This window comes from Sorex fumeus, unplaced genomic scaffold (genome assembly GCF_029834395.1).
Source record: "Sorex fumeus unplaced genomic scaffold, SorFum_2.1 ptg000050l, whole genome shotgun sequence".
Lineage (NCBI taxonomy): Eukaryota > Metazoa > Chordata > Mammalia > Eulipotyphla > Soricidae > Sorex > Sorex fumeus.
In genome coordinates this window covers 1688635-1700809 of record NW_026606107.1, presented here as the reverse complement: position 1 = coordinate 1700809, position 12175 = coordinate 1688635, and the positions used below count along the sequence as shown (strand labels likewise).

The following is a 12175-nucleotide window of genomic DNA, read 5'->3' as shown; positions in this document are numbered from 1 at the left end:
AGACTCAGACAGTGGATACTCTGTATATTTTTATGACCACTTTTGAATTCCTTTTTGTTTTAACTTTTGTTCAAAACAATTTTAGGGGCCTGGAGGTATAGCATACTCACTTAGAGCACCTACCTTGCGAGTATATATGGTCATGAGTACAAACCTCCAGTGCTCCATATATATTATGCATGACCCTGGAAACTCTGCAGTTTAAACCCGGCAATTCAGCTGTTGGTAATTATGGTGCTGTGAGCCTTTACAGCTGCACCACAAACAGCCAGGTGTGTGTCAGTGACACAAAAAATTGTGACCCCTGGAAAACACACTATGAAAATAATGAGCGAAGGACAGAGAGATAGTACAGTGGTAAGGTGCTTGCCTTGTACTAGGCACCTCCATCTAATTTACCAAATCCTATCAGGAGTGATCCCTGAGCACAGAGTCAGAAGGAAGTCCTGGGAACAGCGGTGTGGAGTCCCCCCACTCAAAAAAAATAATAATAAAGCAGTGTGTTAGTACCCAAGCCAGGAAGTGCAATTGCTTGTGAGCATGTGTGTGAATACTGCAGCAACCCCTGACAAGCACCACAATCAAAATTTACATATCTCAGCTAAGAGTACAATCTTCAGTGAGTATTGTACAAATATGATATATGGCATTCAATGTGCACCATAGTTAGGCATGTGTGTGACCCCCAGTCATCACAAAAATAAAAGAAAAAGGATGGAAAAGGATGGAAACGGAATAAAAATTAATCAATCAAAAATAAATGAAAGTGTTGAACAAAAAGTTAAAAAATGGTTTTGTATCATTATCACACATACTTGTAACTTGCTTATTTTTCTTAACCATTCATCCAACACATCCTTCTTCAAAATATTTAAAGTTCTAATTTGTCATTATTCTTGATTATTTTCCCATGATATTAGGATTTCTATATAAGCATCACTTACCAAATCAAAATGTGTGTGAATTTTGTATTTTGCTATATATTGACAAAATAGTTTACAGAAACATTGCCCTAATTCCCATTCAAAAAAATTGGAGGGATTTTTCTTTCACTACACATTATCTTTTATTCTCTGTTTTTTTCCTGAGTGCAGAGTCAGGAGTAAGCCCAGAGCATTGTCGGGTGTGGCCCAAAAACCAAAAAAGAAAAATACAGGGAATGGAGAAATAGCATAGCAGGTAAGGCTTTGCCTTGCAGGTAGCCAACCTGGGTTTGATCTCCTGCATCTAGTTAACTCCAGTTCAAATCCCTGGCACTATATATGGTGCCCTAATCACCACCAGGGTCACCCCAAGCAGAATCAAGAGTAGCTCATGAACACTGCCAGGTACCACCCCAAGTCCCATCTTAAAAAATATACAAATTTCACATTCTTCCCCATTTGCTAGCTTCTTCCAGTGCTGTCACTTAAAATTTAATAAAGTTTGACTTTTCAACAGGGCAATTAAAAATATGCTGTTTTTACCATATGCTGATGGTTTTTAAATATTTGTTTTGGAGCCACACATGGCAATGCTCAGGGGTTACTCCTGGCTCTGTACTCAGGAATTACTCCTGGTGTGCTTGGGGGACCATATAAGATGCTGGGGATTGAACTTGGGTCGGCTGTGTGCAAGGCAAACGCCCTACCTGCTGTACTATTGCTCTGGTCCCACACTATTGTTTTGTTTATTTGTTTTTGTTATTACTATTCTTTTCATCTGCGTCGGTGATTTTCAACTCTGATATATTCCAACCAATTGGTACAAAATCTAACTTCTCTTGACTCAAGAATGTCCTTCTTCTGGCGGTGAGCATATACATTTCATTTCAGGGAAGTAACTCTGTGAGATGAGCTCTTCAAGGCTCAAAAAACCAAAATTAATCCTAAGGATCTCAGAGAGGGGTGAAGAAATCCTGGGAATAAGGATTCTGTGTTTCCAGTGCTTCTTGAACACTCTAAGTGCCCAGGAATAAAGTCACATTTATCCTCTTTATTTCAGGTTCCTCAGAGGAATCCTCTCTCTGCCATACCCTGACGGCTTCATTTGCATAGCCAAGCAGCTTGGGAGAGATTTAGGTCAAGTTCTTTAGCTTCATATTGAGCATGGCCTTACTACCTTCAAATTCTGCCTTATTTCTAGGAGTTAGCAAAGAGAGCTCTGTCATCACTGGGCAAAAGGCAGCAGGTTCCTGATGGCTCTTCGAAGAATACCCAAACTGCTTTTCAAATGCCATTTCTTCCCCTTATACCTAAATCACTTCCTGGTTTAGTCCAATATAGGAAATTTGCTAAAATGGAAACAGTAAATCATAATGATGATAATTTAAAATTGCACCAAGACTCTAAAATTAGATGGAAACTTGCATTAGTTCTCAAAGTGAGGAATTTGGAAAGGATTCTGAACAAATTCATCAAAAGCTATAAACAACTAGGAATTTGGACTTTAACAAAAGCCAATAGTTAAAGCAGTCTGAATAAAAGAAACAGTGCTGGCCTTAAAGGCATACTGTTCTGGAAGAAAGAATTCATTAACTATTTGCACTTTGTGGCTTATGTGGAGAGTGATATTGTTTTATGAAATATCTAACGTTATTTTATCAAACCTCTTGTGTGGCTGCAGCACACTTGGTGCAAAAGGTTGGCATGCAAATTGAGAGAAGGAGCAGAACTACAACATAACTAATGGCACAGAAGAGAGCACTGACCTGCACAGACTCCCAGCCTCTGGGCTTACTGGAGCTCTATCTCTGGAATTGTCCGGAGCGCTGAGGCAAGAAAACTGGAGTGGGATCCCATTTGGAGGTCCAGAAACTCATTCAAGGATATCTTAATCAGGGCTAGCAATCCCTTACACTTTATTTTATTTTTATTCTAGGAGGACAAGGTTGAGCCACATACTGCTATGCTCAGGACTTAACTCCTAACTCCGTGCTCAGGGATTACACCTGGTGGTGCTTGGCAGATCATATATTGTGCTGAGGATAGAAGCAAGGTTGGCCACATACCAGGCAACTGCCTTACCTGATATACTATTTCTCTGGCCCTTTCCTTTCATTTTATTAATTTAATTTTTTTACAGCACTGTTAATCAAATTTCCCTTTAATTTTAAATGCCACACTACTCTAGGCAGACCCTCAGGGGACACTGGCAGGTTTCTGGTGGAGTAAGAATCAGCAGACACTGAGATAAAGCGTGTCTTCTTAATGCCAGGCCTTGTTTAAACTGCTGTACACAGATTTAACACACCACTCACAACAATTTTCCGAAGATACTAAATAAGGGGAAATGGGGAGAGTGGAAAAGCCAAGGGAAGAAAGGGGCAGTTAAAGACTGATGTAATTTAACAGTTATTGAAACCTTAGTATTTCAAGAGATGTGACAACAAACAAGATAAAGGAGAATATAAAGAAGAGCTGTAGAGGAAAGGAGCGGAAAGGAATGAAGGCAAGAGAAAAAAAGGCATGCACATGGTCGGCAATGGTAACTAGAGAAACCTTCCCCACAGCCTCCAGGGTTGGCCACACTCCCTGGGCTGCTCTTTCCTGCCCCAGACTCTTACCTACTGTTACCACGAGGTTGGGACACACAATTCTTCAAACAAGTCAACTCTGAATGCAGTTAACACTGGCCCACTACAGCCCAAGGCAGGTAGCTTTCAACCTAATGTAGTCTTTGCTTTTCCCCAGCTCTCTATTGTGGCATGCGAGTTCTTACAATAAGTTTTCTTAGAGGATCTACCTCTTAGAATTTCTTTCCCTAGGGTCCACATTACCACACGTATACATATTGGATCTTCAAGCACTATTTTACCCAAGTGCTTATTATTATTCTACTGTCAATGGCAATACTCCTCTATGGCTAAATCTTGCAGACGTACTCTTTTCCAACGTTTGCAACCTATTCTGATGGTCCCCTCGGACACTTTCTTTTCTTGTTCCCCCGCCCCCTCCCCACAGCCCTACTCAGAATGGACCCGTACAGCCCCTTCCCATGATCAGAGGTATGGTGAGGGCCTTATGCTGATGACACTCCCACTCTCTGTCAACTTCCTTCACCAGCAGACTAAATGGCACCAGCCATGCGTTCTCTCTGACCTTCAGGGATTCCGCGCAAGGTCCGAGCTGTTGCTGCCCATCCCCCTACCAAGCCCCAGACCCACCTCAGTCCTGACTTAAGGTAGGAAGCTTTCCAGAAGCATTGAGATGCCAGGACTTTGCAGGTGGGACTCGGTCTCAGAAGACACTGGGCCTGGAGACATATTCTTACAGTCCAGAGAGGAAGGACAGTCTGAGCAAACCCCACCCTTTCACAGCCACTCAGTTCCCTTTTTTTGTTTCCTGACTTAAACCAATGACTTTTTTTCTCTTTTTCTCAGCAGCATGGTATCTGGTTCCCTGCTGCTGTCCCCATTCCACCCCCACCCCCAGTTGTCCCCGCCTTCATTTGCCTGTGACCTCTGACACTACCATCTTGAGTTGGTTCTGAAAGAACCCTTTCCAGTGTCACTGGAACCACTGAGACTCAATTATCTGGGGCTGGCTAGAGAAGTCACAGAACCTCCTTGGGGCCATATGTGCAGAGCCAGGGAGTCAGTCAGCACAAGGAATGAAGACTAACAGAAAATAGAAGAAATGCAAACTGGCAGAGACAGAACAAAGGGACAGTTGGGGAAACATGTCTTTATTTAGATTTGGAAGGTCACATTGAGTGATATTTGAGGATTAATTTTAGCCTCGTGTGCAGGGGATCAAGTGGTGCCAGAGGTCTGAATATGGAGACTTTGGCATGCAAAGTATACACTCCAGCCCTCCTGAGCCATCTCCCCAGTTCAGGAAGACTATTATTAAAGTCTCCTGTCCTCTAAGGCACAGGAGATTCGGTACCACACAAACCTGATAGTGAAAAATGGGGAGCACTCACTAAAGGGGCCCCAAATTTAAGAACCTGACAGAGGTAACGACAAAACTTCCCCCTGCTGAGTCATTTTCTAAGAAAGAATTTTTCTTTCTACAGATAAAAATGTCTAAATGAAAACCCACACAAGACTTGGGTCTTCCCCATTTTCTGTGGATGTTGATAGTCGCAGTTAAAATTTGGTCTCAGGGATTAACTCTTAATTAATACATTTCTCTTGACACCTGTAGACCCATAAGCCACAATAGGCATGTTACTGAAGTCCTGAATACTTCCTCAGTCACCTCTTACCTTCTGTTACAGCAGGACTCTCCTGCTGGAAGGTTCTCCCAGAAAAGGCAAGTATTGGCTACACTCCAGGATGGCAGACTCCATAGTGACTGCTCTGGTTGTCTATTGTGATATCAGACACAGTCATTTGCCTTGGCTGCTGCATCCTAAAGTAGACACAGAACATAGATATAAGGTGGCCCAGCTAATCTGTGAATGGTGCAACGTTGTCGTGAGCTAGACTGCATGACATAAACAGTGCAATTGGTTTCCAAAATGATCCTGACCACCTGCTATATTGAGCTAATTACCAAAAAAGCACATTTACCAGGAATAAGAGTCATATTCCATAAATGAGCACCAGCATTGAACTTCAAGTAACTCCAGGTAAAAGTAGAGTAACAGTAGCATTTGTGAAATAAGCATAGAGGCTTTTGTTGATAACAATCAGAAGAAATGTCATGTGAGTAACTTAGCTGCTTAGAAAATCCAAGGTTCTGTGTAGAGGTAAAATATCTAGGCTGGAAAGTGAACAGTTCAGACCACAGCCCTTTATTAGGAACTCAGTTCGTAATGCCTTATCTTAGGGGAAATTAATGAGTAGGTGCGTAATCAAAATGGAAACCAGAACTGATGGGGCTGGAGAGATGGTACAGTGAGTAAGGTACTTGCCTTGCATGTGTCCAACCCCGGTTGATCCCTCCCATCACATATGGTCCCTCAAGCACCACAAAGCCCAACTCCCTCCCACCCCCACCAAAAAAAAGGAGGGAAAAGAAACCAGGATTGTTGAAAATAATGGAAATCAAAGATACACCACATGAGGTACGATAGAACCACAGTCTAAGAGAAGTCATGTTCATTGACTTAGTATGTCCATGTTATACCAAAACCTTCAGAGGGGTGGGGCTGGAGCAATAGCACAGTGGGTAGGGTGTTTGCCTTGAATGTGGCCGACCCAGGTTTGATTCCCAGCATCCCATATGGTCCCCTGACCAGTGCCAGGAATGATTTCTGAGTGCAAAGCCAGGAGTAACCCCTGATCATCACAGAGTGTGACCCCAAAAAAAAGCAAAAAAAAAGAAGAAAAAAAGAAAAAAGCCGTCAGAGGGAACAGAAAGGTAGTAAAGGGGTTAAGGCATTGGCTTTACAAAAAGCTGACTCAGGTTATATACCTGTTTCTACATGATTACCCCCAGCACCACCAGGAGCTACTCCTAACTCCTGACCACAGAACCAGGTGTATCCCCCAAACACAGTATCTTATCAGTATGCCTAAGTCTTGGAGAGAAGGAAGACATTCTGTGAGGGAGGAAGAGAGATAGTTTAGCAGGCAAGGCACTTGCCTTGAATGTGGTCACCCAGAGTGCATCCCCAGTATCATATATGGTCCCCAAGTCCACCAGGAGTGATTCCTGAGCACAGAACCAGGACTAACCCCTGACCACCACTGGGTCTGGTCCCAAACCAAACAATGCTCCCCCCGTAATAATTCTGAAGAATCTTTTAGGAAATGTAGCAGATAACGGTAGGCTTTTATTCTTATTTACAGAGACCATTCAAGAAAAAGAGGATGATCTGAGACAGTTCAGAATCCATGGGTGCCACTGGAAAGTTATATAAATAGGGGAGTCCAGGATCTCATAGTTGCCAGGTCCCTAATCCTGTACCCTTATCCAATTTCTCTTCTCCACTATTCTCTTTGCTGCAAATATTCCTGTGTTACCTATATGATGTAGCAGTTAAGAGTAAAGCTGTGATATTTAGATTAGGATCAAATTGCAGCTCCACAAAATATTCACCTGTAGGACTTTGGGTAAGCACATTTAAAGCCTCATGTGCCTTAGGGTTTCTTTTTATCCTGAAAAATACTAGCAATGGCATATAAAGCCTTAGTTGTTGCTACAATGAAAAGAGGTAGTAAGGTGGTTAGAAAAATGCTTGGCAGGAGTCAGCGTGATAATATGGCAGGTAGGGCACTTGTGTTTCATGTGGCCAACCCAGGTTCAATCCTTAGTACCACATACGGTGCCCTAAGCACTACCAGAAGTGATTACTAAATACAGAGCCAGTTATAAGCCCTGACTACCTCTGGGTGTGGCCCAGAAAAAAGAAACACTTGGCATACCATACGGGCCCAATAATTGCTTTTAATTATCGGTCATAAGAAGTATTCAGGCTCTAGAGTATCCCCAGCTCAATAAATATTGTTCACATTAGACACATTGTTTTCTACCCTGCTCAATTTCATTGGGAAAGTGAGAAAATATTAGCTACTACCTGGGATTACCTCCAGGATTTTATTAGACCATTCAGTTCTTCATTTATTTTTTTCTTTCATTTTCTTTCACTGTGAGATACACAGTTACAAAGTTGTTCATGATTAGGTTTCAGTCATATCCATCCCTTCAACGTTCCCAGTTTCCCTCCCCATACCACATTCATCCCCTACCCCCACCCCAGCCTACCTCTATGGCAGGGAGTTCTCTCTCTCTCTCTCTCTCTCTCTCTCTCTCTCTCTCTCTCTCTCTCTCTCTCTCTCTCTCTCTTTCTCTCTCTCTCTCTCTCTCTCGATCAATTCATCTTATATGGTCAAGTTTCCCGTAGCCTTTCTCTGCCAGACTTTCTTGAAACTTAGAACATCTCTTCTGCCAGGTGTTCTGGGAATAGAAGCTGCTGGCTATTTCCTTCCATATTTATCATTCTCATTTCATCAGATGAACAATTTTATAGTGAATTTTAAGAATCTGGGGTGGCCAACTTACTCCCTTTATAAATGGGATCTTAGGGTCCAGGGATAACTCAATGGTAGAGCATTAGATTTTCCAAGTAGGAGACCCATTGTTCCATAAACTGGGCCTCACAGCTGTGTGAACCCAAATGTTATTCCAGCAAACTCTGGAATTTTCTGTGCCATAGCAACGTGTCCGGTCTACAAGCAAGACGATAAGGGGGTGAGTACAAAAGGGGGCTACTGGGGCTGGAGTGGTAGCACAGCGGGTAGGGCGTTTGCCTTGCACACGGCTGACCCGGGTGTGATTTCCAGCATCCGACATGGTCCCCCGAGCACCGCCAAGAGCAATTCCTGAGTGCAGAGCCAGGCAGGTGTGACCCCTCCAAAAAAGGGGGGGCTGCTCTATTTTATTTATTTTGCTTTTTGGGTCACAACAGGTGATGCACAGTGGTTACTCTTGGCTGTGCACTCAGGAATTACTCCTGGCAGTGCTCAGGGCTTGCAAGGCAAACGCTCTACCCGCTGTGCTATCGTTCCAGCCCCAGGGGGTTACTTTAATGCATGGCATTGTTCCTTCTTGTAATGCAGTTAGTGTGTAATATTTTTTATGGACACTGTTATTTTTGTCCCTCGCCAACGGTAGGAACCTACAGAGAAAGCACTCAAAGTAAGCATTAGTTAACTGACCAACTACGTGAAAATGAAGTGGCCCCCTCCGAGACTTCGCATCACTGAGAACGTTGTCCTCACTGTCGTCGAGGTGAACCGGCAATGGAGAAAATGGAGGAAAAGCCCTTTTGCTCCACCGCAGGCGATCTTTTACGCGAGAAGGCGCCGTCGAGTCATCTGGGCCGCCTGGTGGCGCAGCACGAAGAGCCTTTGCACTCTATGGTCACTCCCCCAGACTCCCATGAGGAGGTGCGAGCAAGACCCGCCTATAAACTTCCCGTTCCGGCCAAGTTCTTCCTTTCCTCGCGGACACCGCTGCCGCAAGCATGGTAGGAGTTAGGGGAGGGCACCCCGCAACATCCACTTTAATCCTCCTCGCCGTCGCCGGCAGTGCTATCGAGGGATGGGTCCAGGCAACTGCGTGGACTTATTGTACCCAAGATGGCCTTTGTGGTGGGGATCGACCCCCGGGGGACTAACTTCGGGGACAGAAGCTGAAGAGATGGGGTCGAAGAGGTAGACTTAGCTGGGGTGGGATAAATATGCTCTCTTCCCACTCTTGGGGCCTCCACGGAGGGCGTTCCGCCTGAAGGACTTGGGAACCATTCCTTTTCGGAACTTTTTGTGTTAGAGAGCTGATGTCTTCTGGAATGTTTTAGCTTCAGCTGGGTCGGCAAGGGCGTTGTGCTATGTCTGGTAATAACTCCGCGTTCGGGACGCTTTATTTACTAGGTGAACGTACCGAAAACCCGCCGGACTTTTTGTAAGAAATGTGGCAAACATCAGCCCCACAAAGTCACACAGTACAAGAAGGGCAAGGATTCTCTGTATGCCCAGGGTAAGATCGTCTGACGTAATTTCTTTACAATGTGGCACTTGTGTAATCGTATGCGAGCCCATTTTTTTGGTTTTAGCTTGGGCATTATTTTCTGATAAACAGAAAGCCCGAGCTAAAACCCACACGACTTGTGGCTTTTGTGATTTCTGGACCGTAGTCTATTGTAACATAACATTATTTTTTCAGGAAAGCGTCGTTATGACAGGAAGCAGAGTGGTTACGGAGGTCAAACTAAGCCTATTTTCCGGAAGAAGGTTGGTAGTTCTGTATGATACAATTCCCGTTACCCTTTGAAAGCTGCGTTTGTTACCACATGGTTTCAATGTAGGACTTTTCCTTGCTCCGAGGTGGGTGGAGGCCAGCGCTCCTCTGAACTCTAACCTGCAGTGGTCCCCAAGTGAACCTGTGTAATGTAGAGCCGACTTTACAATACTAAACTACCTTTTTCTGTTTGTGGCGATACCAACGGTTCACTTGTGCCAGGGATCAAAGTACGTGCAAGGCAAACATCTCACCTGTTCCTTCTTACCTTGTTTAAATATATATATATATATTTTTGGCCTACTTAAAGGGATTTGAAACCAGGGCACATACTGCAGAGCAAGTGCTATACCACTGAGCTTCGTGCCTACTTAAACATTGGGTGGGGAGGATTGTTGAACGCGACAGCGTTGTTCTGAGGTTTAAACAAGTGTCGGCGGCATTGAAAATAAGTGTTGCCTGTAGTAGATCTTGGCTCCCTGCCTGCTTATTTTGAGAACTAATGTGTGAGTAACTCTGGGTTGCAGTAATTTTCCTCATTCAGACTCTGCTTAGAAGACTGAAGGTAATCAGCTACCCACCATGTAGTCCAAGTCCCTAAGCTCTTAATAATAGCTATTAGGAGCCTTCCACTGGCTTCTAAGATTCTGTATTATTTTCAAACCGAGTTTTCTGCCCTAGGTGATTCTTTGAGCAGCTAAACTGCTCATTTAATCTGATTTCTACAAAGTAATAAGGAGTGACTAGTGTTCATTTAGGTGCAATAAACTGATCTGAGGGGCAAGTGAAACTGCCTCTTCACATTCAGTTAACTTGTTTAGCAAAGGGGTTTAACTAGATTTTGCTGTGGGGAGACTGAAAACCAGAAGGATTTTGAGGGTTTCTTTTGACAATGAGGACTACCTTAATATCAACTCTAAATTGAATCAGAACTAGCAGAAGAATTCTGACAGGTTTTACCATGGGGAGATAGGAATAAATTCACAACCGAGGCATAATTATAGGTAGCTCTTGGAGAACAGTAATTAGCCCTATTTAATGAATTGCAAAATTTGTGTTTTATTACAACATTGCATGCACTTGGTTGACCCATTTTGGATTTTGAAAACCTGCAAAGCTATAATGGGCTACAAGGTCATGGTATAAAGAATGCCTAATGTGATAGTCCTGTAGTATGGAGAAGAGTTAACTTAAAGCAAGATAAGCTCCACCTTTGGAAGTCCACCAACTTGGGTTTGTTTTCTCCCTGTGGAAAGTTGTAAATAGCAATTTGCAAAACTGCTTTGGGTAGTACATAAGCCAACGTATTTTAAAGAAATTATTTTTGGTGGAGATTCATCTTAATTACTTTTCTAGGCTAAAACTACAAAGAAGATTGTATTGAGACTTGAATGCGTCGAGCCCAACTGCAGATCTAAGAGAATGCTGGCCATTAAGAGATGCAAGCATTTTGAACTGGGAGGCGATAAAAAGAGAAAGGTATGTAATTACGGGTGGAAGGTACAATCATTCCTGTCTAGCTTTTTCTGTTTGGGGAGGTGTTAGTTTTGGCATGATGAGGAAAGGAAGGATTGGAACTTCCCTTGCAGGGACTTTACTGATTCTCTTTTCAAAGTAAAAACTCACCCCTTTTTCTATTCTCTTACAGGGACAAGTGATCCAGTTCTAAGCTTCATCTTTTAATACGAAGACAGAAATCCTGGGCTGTGTTAGACTGATGGAACAATCCATGTTTTAGGAGGGAAATTAAGTAGTGTCATGAATAAACTTCCTGAGAGGAAATTTGCTTGATAATTCTTGTTCTTGTTTTGCATTCTGGTCTTGCTCATCAGATGTAATCTTATCTGGCACTTTTAATTATGTGGGATTCCCTTTGCTTTTAATCACACATTGGTTGTAATTTGGTGAGTAGTGTCTCACATGCCTTTGCTACTTAAGTCATTCAGAGAAATTTGGCCTAGTTCACTAGGTGCAGTAAGTCAGTCTCTTAAATTTGTCAGATTTGGGCATGATGGATAAGACGGGTTAAGGTGCTTGTGTTGCACCAGGCTGACCCTGGTACCACATGACTCCCAGCCCATCAGGAGTAGTGTCTGAGTATAGCTCAGTGTAACCCCCAAGACAAGTTGGACAAGGTAATGTTAACTTACAAAGAATATACTTTAAAGTGAATTGTATCTCCCCATGGAATATAAGCAGGTTATGTATCAACTTTGATTCAACAATACATAGCTGGGAATGGTGAAATATGTTTTAACAAGAGATGTATGAAAGAATGCTGTCTCCCATGGATAAGGGATTGCATTTGTCATGATTAATAGTTTTTATCTAGCTGACAATAGTTCAATTCCGTGATAATTTGTAGTTACATAACAGGCAATTGTATTCTGAGTGGGCACTGCCTACTCTATTGAGGAATCAAACATTCCATAAGGCTGAGCATAGTAATGTTGCGGGAACTGAAAGCACCGGCTAGGTTGGCGTTTTGTAGGAACAAATGAAAA

At 43.0% G+C, this 12175-nt stretch overlaps 2 protein-coding genes across 2 annotated transcripts in view; one reads left to right on the top strand and one right to left on the bottom strand.

Moving 5' to 3' along the window:
* The window catches only part of BTK (Bruton tyrosine kinase), a 46649-nt gene extending 38035 nt beyond the window's left edge, over window positions 1–8614 (bottom strand). Inside the window, exons 1-2 of the mRNA XM_056124197.1 lie at window positions 8591–8614; window positions 5191–5336 (exon numbers count right to left, since the gene is read on the bottom strand). The gene's annotated coding sequence lies outside the window, so the exon portion shown is untranslated. The remainder of the gene's footprint in view (window positions 1–5190; window positions 5337–8590) is intronic.
* A 177-nt stretch (window positions 8615–8791) lies between these two features.
* RPL36A (ribosomal protein L36a) lies at window positions 8792–11465 on the top strand. The gene is given in 6 exon segments (XM_056124183.1): window positions 8792–8867; window positions 8870–8901; window positions 9305–9410; window positions 9597–9664; window positions 11028–11150; window positions 11320–11465. Coding segments are annotated over 6 exon segments (426 nt in total). The 3' UTR covers window positions 11341–11465.
* Window positions 11466–12175: the final 710 nt, after the last annotated feature.